The sequence below is a fragment of the Psammomys obesus genome, unplaced genomic scaffold, assembly GCF_907164565.1.
Source record: "Psammomys obesus unplaced genomic scaffold, mPsaObe1.curated_primary_1811, whole genome shotgun sequence".
Taxonomy (NCBI): Eukaryota; Metazoa; Chordata; class Mammalia; order Rodentia; family Muridae; genus Psammomys; species Psammomys obesus.
Genome location: NW_026596117.1, coordinates 14,244,695 through 14,258,460, shown reverse-complemented (window position 1 = coordinate 14,258,460; position 13,766 = coordinate 14,244,695). Strand labels below are relative to the sequence as shown.

At 40.9% G+C, this 13,766-nt stretch overlaps 1 protein-coding gene across 2 annotated transcripts in view; it reads right to left on the bottom strand.

Annotated features, from left to right (window-relative positions):
- Positions 1 to 685: 685 nt before the first annotated feature.
- The window catches only part of Corin (corin, serine peptidase), a 208,065-nt gene continuing 194,984 nt past the window's right edge, over positions 686 to 13,766 (bottom strand). For both annotated transcript variants that reach the window (XM_055629339.1, XM_055629338.1), the window contains exons 20-22: positions 4,247 to 4,518; positions 2,024 to 2,157; positions 686 to 1,016 (exon numbers count right to left, since the gene is read on the bottom strand). In XM_055629339.1, coding sequence (XP_055485314.1) covers positions 822 to 1,016; positions 2,024 to 2,157; positions 4,247 to 4,518 — 601 coding nt within the window. In that variant the 3' untranslated portion in view covers positions 686 to 821. The remainder of the gene's footprint in view (positions 1,017 to 2,023; positions 2,158 to 4,246; positions 4,519 to 13,766) is intronic.

The following is a 13,766-nucleotide window of genomic DNA, read 5'->3' as shown; positions in this document are numbered from 1 at the left end:
ACAGAATTTGTCACATAGGCAGACAAATATTTTCACCAGGGTCAAGCTAATTGTTGGTATCTTAGCCATCTAACTGACATATACTGAAAATCCCTAGGAATAGAGAAAGTCCTATGGAGACATTTTTATGACATTACAATCTTTATGAGTACAGGAAGGATAGAATTATACTTCCGAGTGTTAGTTTTTGTTGGCTAAGGAATTTTACATTCTGTATGTCTTGCAGCTTCACATATGTAGATCAATATTGTGGGTCTTTTCTGACTTTCGTAATTTCTTCAAATGATTTAGAACAGTATAGTAAATAACATAAAGCATGCACGTTATTTTGGCTTTTTATAAATTAAAAGTCAGTCTCCAAGGTCAGTTCTGAAATGTGTCCCCCTACACCACTGTGCTTGAGCAGAAACTAGAAAACTGTCAGGGTGTATGTGTGTGTGTGTGTGTGTGTGTGTGTGTGTGTGTGTGTGTGTGTTTGTGTGTTGGTGTGTGATGGTACGAAAAAGAACTTTCTATAACTTGTTACCATAGAGCTCCAAATGTTGTCTCTATGGAGTTGATAATTCCACACTGTGTTCAAGGTTAGCTTAGCAGAAACAAACCCTGTTTTGCTCTGTGCTTTTAAAGAATTCATGAAATTAATGAATGATACAGTTGAAGAAATCAAAGGCTGAGTGAAACTGATCTAACAGCAGGAGATCCTGCAGTGAACGTTGAGCATCCTGGCCATGAAAAGCCTGCCTGCCTGTGCAGCTCTTGGCAGGACAATCTCCACGGTCAGGAGGGCCATTCTTGCTGGAGGTTTCCGGCAAAGCCCCTGATTATCCTTGGAATTCCTTTTGGAGAAAGGTCTGGATATAGATTTGTCTTTGGATCCATTCAACGAAGTAAGACACATTGCTGTAAACTCCAGGTCCCAGGACTTTGGAAAAGCAGACGGAGCCCCACGAAGTCAAACCAAATAATGTCCACTGTCCTCTGGGTCGCTCACAGACCAGAGGCCCACCACTGTCTCCCTGCGAGGAATAGCAACTGATGTTAGTCCTGGGATTTCAGAGGTCTGGTGTTGGGCTATTGCCCTCAGGTTGCAATAGTGCCTAAATCAGCTTTAACTGAGTTGGAAATTTTCAGCAAAGTGTTCGTGGTAAGCCGGAGAGGGCATCTGCTTTCCACTCTTATCAGCAGACCTTTCCAATAAACATGATGGATTCTGAGCTTTAAAGGGATTGATGTAGTTTGCAAAGAGAATTTTCTGTCTTGTTACGAGGTCAAATGACTCTTAGTTACTTCATGAATATAACAAAATGTCATAAATTAAAAAAAACACCTTTATGCATCAAAACTGATTATCTCAACAATTTTATTTTATTTTTTAAGTTGAACTGATCTTATAAAAGTAGAAAGTACCCATAATGGGAAATTAGAACAGCCCTCCATTAATCAGTTGTACACAATGTTCTAAAGTGAGCCATCACAAATGGCATTTAATTCTGTTGGGCTAATGACAAGCATGGTTTATCTCCGTTTAATACTAACATCTGAGGAGCCTGATCAGCAAATCAGCGGCACAGCACTGTAGCAGCCTGGCTCCCTGCGCCTCTCTGGCTGCTTCTTACTGCACGTGCCCATTTGAACCCCAGGGACAGTTCAGCACAATATCTGATGATTGTTTAAGTAAACATAAAACCCTTTTCTTCATTGCCAAAGAGGTGTGGCTTGCAGATTTCTATGGCCATAAATCCTGTCTGAGGTTGAAAGCAGTGACATTCGATAGGACACTAATCATATGAGGGCCATAAGATATCAAGCAATGCCAGGGTGTTCTCATTGGAGAAGGAAGTCTTTTCACACGCTATGTGAGGTGGGGCACCAATGTATGTCCCGATGTCATGGTTATACCTGATGATGTCCTCTGGTGCTCCCCCCCCCAAGCTTAAGACAGCGCCTGACTTATGACCAGCTACAGAAGCTCACCAAAATCACAGAGGATCCTGGTGGCTTGCATAGTTGAAAGGTAGCTTACCATGCACGAGTCCACGGTGCCGGACTCATAGCCGGCACATATCATCCGACTGGTGATGGTCTTCATGTCAAAGTATGCCTGGCACTGCTCCAGAGGAATAATACGGACCTCCCCCTCCTGCAGCTTAAAGGGCACTGCATTTGAACAGAAGACCAAAGAAAAATACGCAACAGCATACAGGTGACTCAAAGGTGTGGCCAGCAAAATACAAAATAAATATTACAGGAATATTTTCATAACACCTACAGAACCATATCTTTTCCCTTAGATATCATCTCAAGGGGAAGACTTGTTTGGAATCCAAATTTTCTGCTTGGAAATTTTGATAACAATCATCTAGTGATACTCCTTATTTTCCTAATGAGGCCGACGTTAAATAAGAGATTCTCAACCTGTAGGTTGCGACCCCTTTGAGGGTTAACCGATGACCTTTTAAGGGAGTCGAATATCAGATATCCTTCATATCAGATAGTCACATTAATATTCATAACAGCAAAATTACAGTTATGAAGTAATTGTAGCAAAATATGTCATTGGGGGTCACCACAACCTGAGGAACTGTATTAAAGGGTCACAGTATTAGGGAGGTTGAGAGCCACTGGTTTGTAATTTCCCCTTGTCATGTGCCCTGGAAAAACATCAGCTATGACCATGAAGAGGGGGTTTGAGCAGCATTCCTAGCTCTAGCATATCTGTCCTCTCTGGGATTAGTGAAAACCTGCCGTAGAAAGATCTGAAAAAGGCATTATCATTTATTGCTTACAAGAGATGGAAGATACGGTCTCTGTCTTGCCTAAAGTTTCTTAAGAATAATAGCGGCTGTCTTCAAGCAAAACATCATAAATCTCGCACATCCTCAAAACCATACAGACTGTACTTTGAAGCAGCGATGGGGAAGCAGTGCTAATAATGATGGTCATTTGGGGAAAAATAAATGTGATGTAGCGCGAGCTTAACAAGGCGTCAGGAGGAGGGCCGAGCACAGCAGCCAACACCATGCCGCTCACGGGGGTAGCCGAGGCTCCTGCCACCAGCATCTTCTGGGCCGCAGTGCTTTACCTCTGGGCAGCAATCTTGTGTGTTCAGGATCATCTCATTCTTTGTGGGGAAGGCAAGAGGCTGGGATGGCTAAGGTCAGTGTGAGCCTCCAGGGTGAATTCATTTGCACGCTCTTAGTGGTGTTCCCTGACTGCCGGGTGTGTTCCCTGCTACCCCGTGACTGCAAGTTTATGTAGCTGTTCTGTAAAGACTACGAATAGGGACCCTATGAAATATTGTCCACTCATTTCATTACGGTACTAATCATGGTTTTTAAACAAAGCAACACGTATAGGAATGGTGGAATTAGCAGGCAGCATTGCCTTCCAAATTCTTACAGGACGATCTTGAAGGAGTCACTGATATCTAAAAACACTAACTTCCCATCATTTAAAAAAAAATCACACAGAAAAGAAACATAGCCCAAACAGTCTGACTAAATTTCAAGAAGAAAACAAGTCCCTTTAGACTGGAGTTCTTATGGTTACTGTCCAGATCCTAGGAGGCCAATATGCAGCCCCATTCAGAGAAGCATGGCCCTGTCCTGAAGCTGGTGCAACAATTTTGTCGACTCGGTTCTTAGCCTAAACTTTAAATACGTCAAACTAGAAGCAAATGTCTTTTAGAGAGGTTGAGCGTAAGTAGCAATTTTTTTTTCTATGTGTTTTGTGTTTAAGTCACTTTTTATAAAGCCTGGTTTAAGCCATTTAAATAGTTAGATATGTATGTCACTTATTTATAGAAGGATGTGCTGCACGTGTAGATAAGAGCCAACTAATGGCAGAATTGAAAACGTGATTATGTATCCCAACTGCAGCAATGGACTTGCCTAATTATTCCACACAGTCTCTGAGAAATTGCGCCAAGAGAGAGCCAGAACCCTTGCTCCCTCTAGCAGGGTGTCCGGCAAGTATGACCTGGCATGGAACCTCCAAGACATTGGTAGTAGCTTCCTGGAGAAAGAGTCAGAAGTGTAGGGAAGCGTGTTAGAGCTTGCATCTCAGGTGGGCAGGTTGATGTGCCTTGACTGATTGTTTGTGTTTGCGATTGGACGCAGCCTCAGCATTGACCTTGTGTGGCGGTGTTTTTACAAGTGAAATGGGAAATCGCAGCCAAAGCCTAGAAAGAACGCTAGCGCTTTTCAGTTCTGAGCTCAGTGGGCGATCGCAGATGACCCTCGCTTACTTTTGTTGCCCATGTGGCCCCAGCCGGTGATGTAGCAGTACGTATCTGGTTCTAGAAACTCGTCCGGGCTGGGTAAGCAGACAGGTCTGACGTAGCTTGTCTCGCTGATGTCATCGCTCAGCTCCACTATGCTGATGTCGTAGTCCACCACGGCACGGCTGTACCGGGGATGTAGCACGATGTTTTTCACAAAGCGGGTCTGCATGAAGACTGACGGATGGTCCAGGTTGTTTATGCCAAATACCACTTTCCAAATATCAGCATCTTCTCTCCTAAAACAAGAATACCTTCAACCCCATCTGCTCCAATTGCAATGCTTCTGGAAGTAACTCTTGCACAAAAACAACGGCTATCCCCATGCCTATCTCCCAATACGTTTACGTAAGAATTGGTCACACAATGGCCCGAGGAATGAATAGTTGAGTATTGTTATACGAGGAAGCAAAGATCAGACATCTTTTGTTATTTAATTAACCATTTTTTAAGTATTGAGTGCGTCATAAATTTTCATGTCATTCCTGTGCAGGGACATGCTAATCTTCCATGTATCACTGAAATTCTGGTAGCAAATACTCAGCCTTGAACAGAGTATTCTTGAAAACAGAACTTGTGTGGTCTTACGGGTAGTTACCTCTTTTGTGGCATAAAAATGACAATTAAAAGTTAAGAGAAAAAGAGAGGAACAAGGGGGAATGTAAAAAAAACCCAAAAAAACAAAAAGAAAAACAAACAAACAAGCAAACAAAAAAACAGAGGGGGAAAGCCAAGACTAAGGTCATCCAAGAAAGAATAAATACTTGAGGGAAGTTTCAAGTGTTCAGGGAAGCTATTGGCATATTTCAAGGCCAGCGTTTTAAATGCTGGCTTATAAACCCCAATGGTCAATCTCAGGTTCCATTTTGGAGGAGCATTTGTCATCAATGCTTTAGACAATGTTTACCCTTTTTGGCTTTCTTCCCCAAGTTCACAGGTCTTATCAGTCTAGATTTTCCTCCAATCTTAGGAGTTGCTTCCTGCCTCCTACCCATCTTTTCTTCTGGGTCTTTCTTCCACCCTCTTGGTATCAATGTTGACATGCTCTGGGACCCCTTTTTAGCATTCTCTATGTACTCCACACTCCCTTGATGATTTCCTGTAGCCCAGTGGTTTTAAATACACCATATTCTGGTGACTTCTGGAAGTATATCATGAGCTCAATTGCCTGACCTGAGTCACAAACTTGATCCAATTGTCTATTAAAAACACTCACTTGGTACAGGAGGTCCTCCTCCCCTTCTATATAACCCTAACCTATCAGGTCTCATCATGACTGGCTGCATTGTCTTCCTCTGTGGCCTGACAAAGCTGTACCCCCCAGGGGGAGGTGATCAGAGAGCCTGTGACTGAGCTCATGCCAGAGAAAGCCCCTGTTCCCCATACTAGGGACCCCACTTGAAGACTGAGTCTACATCTACATCAGACTGGGCTACATCTGAGGTGGGGTTTTAGGTCCTCTCCATGCATTGTCCTTGATTGGGGTATCAGACTCTGCAGGGTTCCCAGGCTCAGGGTTTTTTTTTTGTTTTTTTGGGGGGGCTCAGTTGGTCTCCTTTTGGAGCTCCTGTCCCCTCCAAGTCTTTATATCTCTCCCTTCTTTCATAAGAGTCATTGCACTTTGCCTAAAGTTTGGCTATGAATCTCAGCCTCTGCTTCAACACCTCAATCAGTAGAGTCTTTCAGAGGCCTTCTGTGGTAAGCTCCCATATCAGTGGACTGGGGGAGGGGCATGGGGGAGAAGAGGGAGGGAGAGTGGGATTGGGAGGAGATGAGGCAGGGGACTACAGCCAGGATACAAATTGAATAAATTTGTAATACATGATAATTATATATAAATATATAATTATATATATATATAATTTATATATATAATTTATATATATATAAATATAAGTGCTTTTAAGATATATATATATCTTAAAAGCACTTGCTTGGATGTTTGGTAATAGCCAAGATCTGGAAAGGGCAGTGCACATGATTGGTGATGTATAAACATTCAGAATATTTGGAACAAAAACACTTCCAAATCACCAGTGACTAACTGAATCATTTCTCTCTTAAACCTAGTACTGGAGACAACAGAAAGTCCTCTTCACGCTTACTTTCAATGTGTATCCTGCACCTTGCTATTCTACCATCTGTCTCTGTTGTTCTCTGCTAATGAACCTACCTTGATTTCCTTCTCATGGTTTTCACTGACATCATTTGCTGTTAGTACATCTGTCTACTCTCTATAGTCCCCCATCACCCCCACTGAATTCTATAACTGTGAAAACAAGAACTATGTTAGTTTCTTTTACTGCTGAGACCATATCACAAACACAGCTTAAATGAAGAAAGATTTATTTTGTTCCATAGTTTCAGAGGCTTTCAGTCCATTATTGTAGGGCAGGCATGCTAGCAAGTGTGAGTGGTACATCTGAGTTAGCTGACTGGCTCTACAGACAATCTGTAGGGGGATTTTTTTTCAACAGAGGTCACTCTTCCAAGATAACTCTTGCGTGTGTCAAGTTGACAGAAACAAACAAGTACTTACTCTAAATTATTTTAAAGCATTATTAATAGACTCCAAACATGTAAACAAGGTCTATTTTTTTTTTATCACTTCATGCTCTTCTCTTTTTTTGACCTTTGTTGTCTGTGGAGAAGACTAAGGTCAGAGTTGTGGATATTTGTTGGATAATGGAGTTAAGGGGCTAATCTTCATGTGGACACTCTCTAATACTTTGGTATAAGAAACTAGTTGCTCTCCCATTCTTCCTGACTTAAAAACTTCTGGTCCAATCAGCTGTAGTAGATTGGTTTCATTGTGTAGATAAGTCATTTTTATGCCAGGGTAGACATGGAACCATTTGGAGAGATACCAATTCTTTAAACAGTTTCACCTTGTCACTTAATAGGAAATCAAAGCTGGAAATGAGCACAGAAAATATTACCTGGCTTTGGTAAATATTCAAGTTTGACATTTAAGCTTATTTCAGTAACATCAGATCCTTGACCCAAATTCCATTAAACAGTTCTGTGCAGTCACACATTCTGTACTTTTGTGAGTTGCTTTAAAGAAAATAATGTCAAACCTATAAAAATGACATCATGAATTGGATACAATAGATACAGATAAATTACAATTTTTGTAGGCCAAGCATTGTGCTGGAGATTACAACCATCAAGAAAGGCATGACCTCTGCCTATACAAATTATAGGCTTGAGTGAAGATGGCCAGTTCATGAAATGACTATGATTAGTTGGAGAGAATGTTATGTCCCGGGCATGACAAGATAATGTTACAACATTATGGTCCATTACATAATGCTGTCATTCAAAATGCATCCTTTCCTTCCTGTCTTCTTTACTCTGGCCTTTTGTTTCATTTTTTTCTTACTAGCTTACAAGACTAGGTCTACATGACCAATGAGGAAATATCATGTACACATGGAGTGTTACTGTTTAAGACATATAAAATCTACAATATTTTTTCAGATTGAGTTATTAAATGCCTCCTTAGAAGCTTCTTATCCCCAAACCACAACTTAGCTTTAGTTGTTGCAGCAATTCATCCTCTGCTTAAGCCATAAGCAATATTCAAAATAATTAAACATTCTTAATTGTTTGTAATGAAATGAAATAACATCAAGAGTCAATATTTAATTATAATTTAAATCCAACAGTAAAACACAGGGGTCAATAAAAACCAAACACTGTTACTAACTTACATTCAGCAGTCTTGCCACACAGACTAGCATGCTTACGGCATTAACATCCACCAAGAGCAAGAAAAAGACAAAGTAGATATAATTATTCCTTTCTGTTTTGTTATGCATATTATATAAAATGTAAAGTGCTTCTTAATGTTTTTCCTCCACAGCTGTGTAAAAAGAGAACTGAGAAAGCAGAAAGGGGTTTCTGAAGTGAAGAAGAGGTGTAGGAATGGCCGATTAATTCCATTGTGTAGACCAGTCGTTCTTATGCCATGGTAAACATGGCTTGAAACATACCAAGCTTATACTGGATAAATGAGTCAGGAATGAGGGCAGAGACAGTCTGTCTCTAGGTGGAAGAAGACAGGTGGAGACACTTCAAGGCTACATGGATGCCGCCTGAATCTACCACCCACTAAAAAGTACTCAGTGACAAGCATAGGAATAGCACTTGGTTATAAAGTTAGAATCAGGATCCAATGAGCCAAGCGTATGAACTTAAAATCCACAGCATAATAATGGCAACTTCCCATTTGAAATCCAAACTTCAATACAGCATCAAAGCGAAGTGCACCATCTTTAGTGATGTTTGTGCAGAGATTCTCTGGATTTAGGCACTGAGAGGATTGCTCTGATGGCAAAGTGCTTGCTTTGTAAGCACAAGGACCTGAATTAGGCCCCCAGAACTCACACCAGTCAAAAACAAGGTCGTGTGCATTTGTAAACTCAGCTGAGAAGGGAAAGACAGACAGATCGCTGGGGCTTGTTGGTGAGCCAGCCTATTCCATTTGGAAGGGTTCCAAATCACTGGGAGACCATCCAAGCAAAAGTGCATGGCACTTAAAGAATGATACCAGAGATTAGCCTGTGGCCTAAACACACACACACACACACACACACACACACACACACACACACACAATATTCTTACCCTAAGATTGAGTAAGCACGCTCAGGTAGAGCCAGGGGCCAGCCAATAACCCACAATGCATATAGCTCAAGAAGCTGTTAGCTCACATTTTTCTCTTTTCATTCTTCCTGAAGATATACTTCATTTTGTATCATTGACATTTAAGATCAAATGTATCCACGCTTCTACTGTTATTTTACACGAATGCACATGAGAGATGAGGCATAGATGCTGTAATTTCAAGTCTTCAGTGATGAACTCTAAAGGGAAACCTCATGAATTGCATGTCTCATATGTACTGTCGTATCGACATCTGGATGAAATAACCTGTCATGGTGGTTTGCAATTTTCCGCATTCAACTCTAGTGTTTAGACATGAAAATATGGCTTAATTCTGCTAGACAAAGGCACTTTGAAGTTTTTATTTGTTAGAGTGTTGAAGACTGAGCCCAGCACCTTGTGCAGGCTAGCGAGCACTCTACCAATGGCCGCCCTGCTCGGGTTCATCTGCTTAGATTTATAGATGTTTGTCACCTTTATTCTTCAAGACACAAAATGTTCTAGGCCCTGTCATTTCTGGTTTGCGTTTGACTGCTTTATATGGGAATATTTTACCCATTTAACAAAGGAAAATTGCTACAGATAATTAACAAGCATAATAAAATCCATCCAACATTATAAGATTCAAACCAGCACAACTAGCTGGTGATCTGGGGGCAGTTTGGAGTTAACCCAATTCTTACTTTTAACACTGAGCTCTGTCATTAGTGCTGTAAAATTATTGTCTGCAGAAAGGGTATGCAAAATGTAGATCAGGGTGAATGAAAACCAAATGCAAGAAGAGGCCAGGTGTGAGTTACTGAAAAGGTGCATCAGCCACAAGCTCTGGTTCAGTGCCTTCCACCTCTTGGCATCAGCTAATCACTGTCCTATTAAAATGGAACACTTCCTACACGTATGTAGCTTATGGGCAGCTTGGTCTTCGTGTGGGTCCCCTAGCAATTGTAGCAGGGGTTGTCTCATTCCTTTTCTGAAGACAAGTGCAGGGAGGATTGTAAAGACAATGGGAGGGTGGGACAAGGAGGAGAGGAAGGAGGGGGCTAAGATCAGGATGTAAAGTGAATAAGTAAAAAAAAAAATGAGAAAAAAAGGAATACCCAGTGTATCTGACCTTCCAGTTGTTCAAAAATCAAAGATTTTATAAGAAATAAAATCTTTCTCATAAAAGGTTTTATGAGAAACATTCAGATGCAAAGGTTAAATAAAGTTTTTAAAAGCAAATTATATTCACAGCCTAGATTTTCCATTTGTCAATGAGCTTTATAATTTTCCAGGTGTTTCTACACATTGTTTGAAATGATTATTGTCATGTCTACTCTGAGAGGTATATAAGAATATTTAATGGTAAGTCACGTAAGACACAGAGATAGTGGTAGTAACTAATGGGGTCAGAAAGCTGGTCCCTTGAACACCTACACCACACATTTTCTATTAAACTTTGAAGCAATGAACAGCATCATAGATATAAGGGAGGTACTAGGAAATAAAAACTTGTCAGGTGAATGGAAAATCATTTGTGGGTAATAAGATGGCAGATGACAAAGGAAGATGACAAAGGAAGATAGCTTTGGCACAAAGTCCCAAAGCTAGCACAGAAGTAGTAGCCTTTGCTATCTGTATTCTGACATCCCAAGTGACCACGGTGAGTAGGGGAAAGGAAGAATCATCTAAATAGTTAATGTGACTGCATATGGATTAGAGCCCTGTGAAATTGAAGGCTGTCATAGAGTGGCAGCAATCATCAAAAGTCTTAGCTCTAAAATGAGTAGGAGTTTGTTTCAAAAGGAAAACATAGGAAATTGAAATGGCTCTCAGTGGGGGAATGTGCAAGGAGGGGGAATGTGCTGTCTGTCACAGCTCATTTCATCCTAATAGGTAACTAGAGCCAAGCAGAGCATTCTATCTACAAGTCTTCCTGCCTCCACCTCTCCATCCAAGAGCGATATGCAGCCAGTATCCATAAAATTCATCTTCTGTGTGATTAATATGTGTGTGCTTAACACACTGCAATACTGAACTGATGTACAGTTCAAAACATGGGAAGAGTTGACAAGAGACTACTGACCCTCTAGCCAATCACTGAAAGATGGGAGGAATCAATAGCCATTTAAAGTAGGGTGTTTATTATACATTTCAATGGACATCTTTTCTAAGTATTAAAGTGTGTGTGTTTGTGTGTGTGTTCACATGTGTGTGAATAGCAATAGTAGTAGCCGCTGATGGTAATGGTAGTTGAGAGGAAAGGTAAAATGGGCAGGAAATATGAATTTGAAATCTACTCACAGTATTTGATATTCAAAATGGTAATACTTAATATTCACATTTGCTCAAATATGGCATATAATTGGACCAGTAACTAACGACAGATAAGAAAGCCAGGCAATGGACCCTGGCACATTCAGTGGTCCCAAAATAGCTGAGGATGGAAAAAGAAAATGGTAGATCGTGAAAACAAGGTGTAAGCCGAAATATCTTTCGGTATTCCAGAATAAAAATAAAGTTATTTCAAGAAAGAAACAGTGATACAATGGTAAGGGACATTCCAGTGAGCTGAAACTGAAGACTCACTACTGGGTTTGGCAAGGGGGAAGTCATTACGAAGCTCCAGTAAACATCATTTCTTTGCTGCCCTTGATGACAACCCAACTACCACAGACACTACGATAGGAGAAAGGGAGAGGGTAACTATAACCGCCATTTTAGGTGTCTTCCAGTGAACAGTGATCAAAATGGAGCAGTAGCCAAAGATGGAAGTAAAAGTAAGGATTAAAAGCAAAATAAGAAATATGACCAAAGATACAAAGAACTTTTTGGAGCAAAGGGTTAAGATGAGATAAATGATGTGATAGCACCTCTATTATTTACAATATATGAGCTGAGATCACTGCAAGGTAATGAAGATTTATTACTTGACAAAAACTGTCAAGTAATTTCACCCTAACTGTCTCTTAGGGTGAAATCTGACTTTCCTATTGAAGTATCCATTGCATTAATTAGATGCTCATTTGAGGTTCATGATTATACACTTGGCACGAGCTCAGTTAGCAATTGGGTATACTCTATTCTCCAACAATGGTCAACCTTTCTGTCCCAGGTGTGGTGTACCAGATAGGAAGTGATGACACCAGATCCAGTGTCTCTGTCTCTTCTGGTTCTGAAGGCTTCCCACTGTACAGCCATTCTTTTCCTGGTTGAACTTTGTCAAACTTCTCCTAAAGTTTTTGTTTGTTTGTTTGTTTGTTTTGTTTTGTTTTTAATCAGAAGTTAAAAGCAGAAGGGGAGCATTTAGTGTTGGAAGTCCCAGAAACTGGGAAGCTGGTTGGTAACCCAGGCCAGCTATTATCTACATTATAAACATTGTGGTGGTGGAGGGAAAGTGGAGAACATTAGGATATCTCTAGAGGAGGCAGAGTAGTGGGGAGCATAGAGCCACATTCCGGTCAACTGAAAGTTTTTAAAACCACGTTTGCCTACTCTTCAATGGTACCACAGAGGAGGTATGGGTCCAAAGCAGAGAATTTTTGTGTTCATGAACACTTTTACTGATGAGAATGTATCAAATCCTGCCAAAAGGTGAAATGGAAAAATAAATTGTGAATGACTGACCTAGTTCATAAGCACCAAGAAGGGCTAATCCTAAGGACACAACACAGCCCTCAGTAATTCGCTTTCTGAGTGAATTATAAAGTAGTCAGATCGGGGGAGGGGTTGAGACATTAAGGGCATGATTTGTTCTGGGACAAATAAGAGAAGGAGCTTTCCCAATTTAGATGGAAAGATTCTCAGAGATTATTAAAGATCCAATTGATGTTGAAAGTCAGACATGGCATAAATCTTTCTTTCTTTCTTTCTTTCTTTCTTTCTTTCTTTCTTTCTTTCTTTCTTTCTTATCAATTTTTGTTATTTTATTTATTCATTTACGTGCCAAATGTAGCCCCCTTCCCTCCTCTCCTTCTGGCCCCATCTTCCCACCTTCTCCTCTCCTTCCCTCTTCCCGTTCTCCTCAGAAAAGTGGACCTCCCACCATACCAACTCATGCCAGCACATGCCAGTCACATCAGGACTAAGTGCATACTCTTCTACTGAGACCAGATAAGGCAGCCCAGCTAGGGAAAAGCAGGTAGCAGAGTCTGTGTCAAAGATAAGTCCTGTTCCACTTGCTAGGGAACCCATATGAAGATCAAGCTGCCCATAAGTTACATATGTGTCAGGGCCTAGGTCCAGTGCATGCCTGCTCTTTGGTTGGTGCTTTAGTCTCTGTAAGCCCCCATGGGCCTAGGTTAATTGACTCTCTTGGTCTTCTTGTGGAGTTCCTGTCCCTTCTGGATCCTTCTATCCTTCCCCCTTGACTCTTACACAAGGTTCCCCAAGCTCTGCCTAATGTTTCACTGTGGGTCTAAGCACCTATTTCAATTTTCTGCAGGATGGAATTTCTCAGAGGATAACTATGGTAGACTTCTGTTTGCAAGCCTAAGACAATATCATTAATAGTTAGTGGTTGGCTCTCACCTATGGGGTATGTCTCAGGTTGTGTCAGTCATTGATTGGCCATTCTCTCAATCTCTGCTCCATCTTTATCCCTGCACATCTTGTAGGCAGGGTGAATTTTAGATCAAAAGCATGTGGGTGGGTTGGTACCCCTTCCCTCCATTGAAAGTCCAGCCTGGCTAGGAAGTGGGCATTTTGCTATTCATGTCCATCGCTGCTAGGAGTCTCAGCTAGAGTCACCCACATATCCTCCCAGGAGCCTCCTCTATCTATCTATCTATCTATCTATCTATCTATCTATCTATCTATCTATATCTATATCTATTTC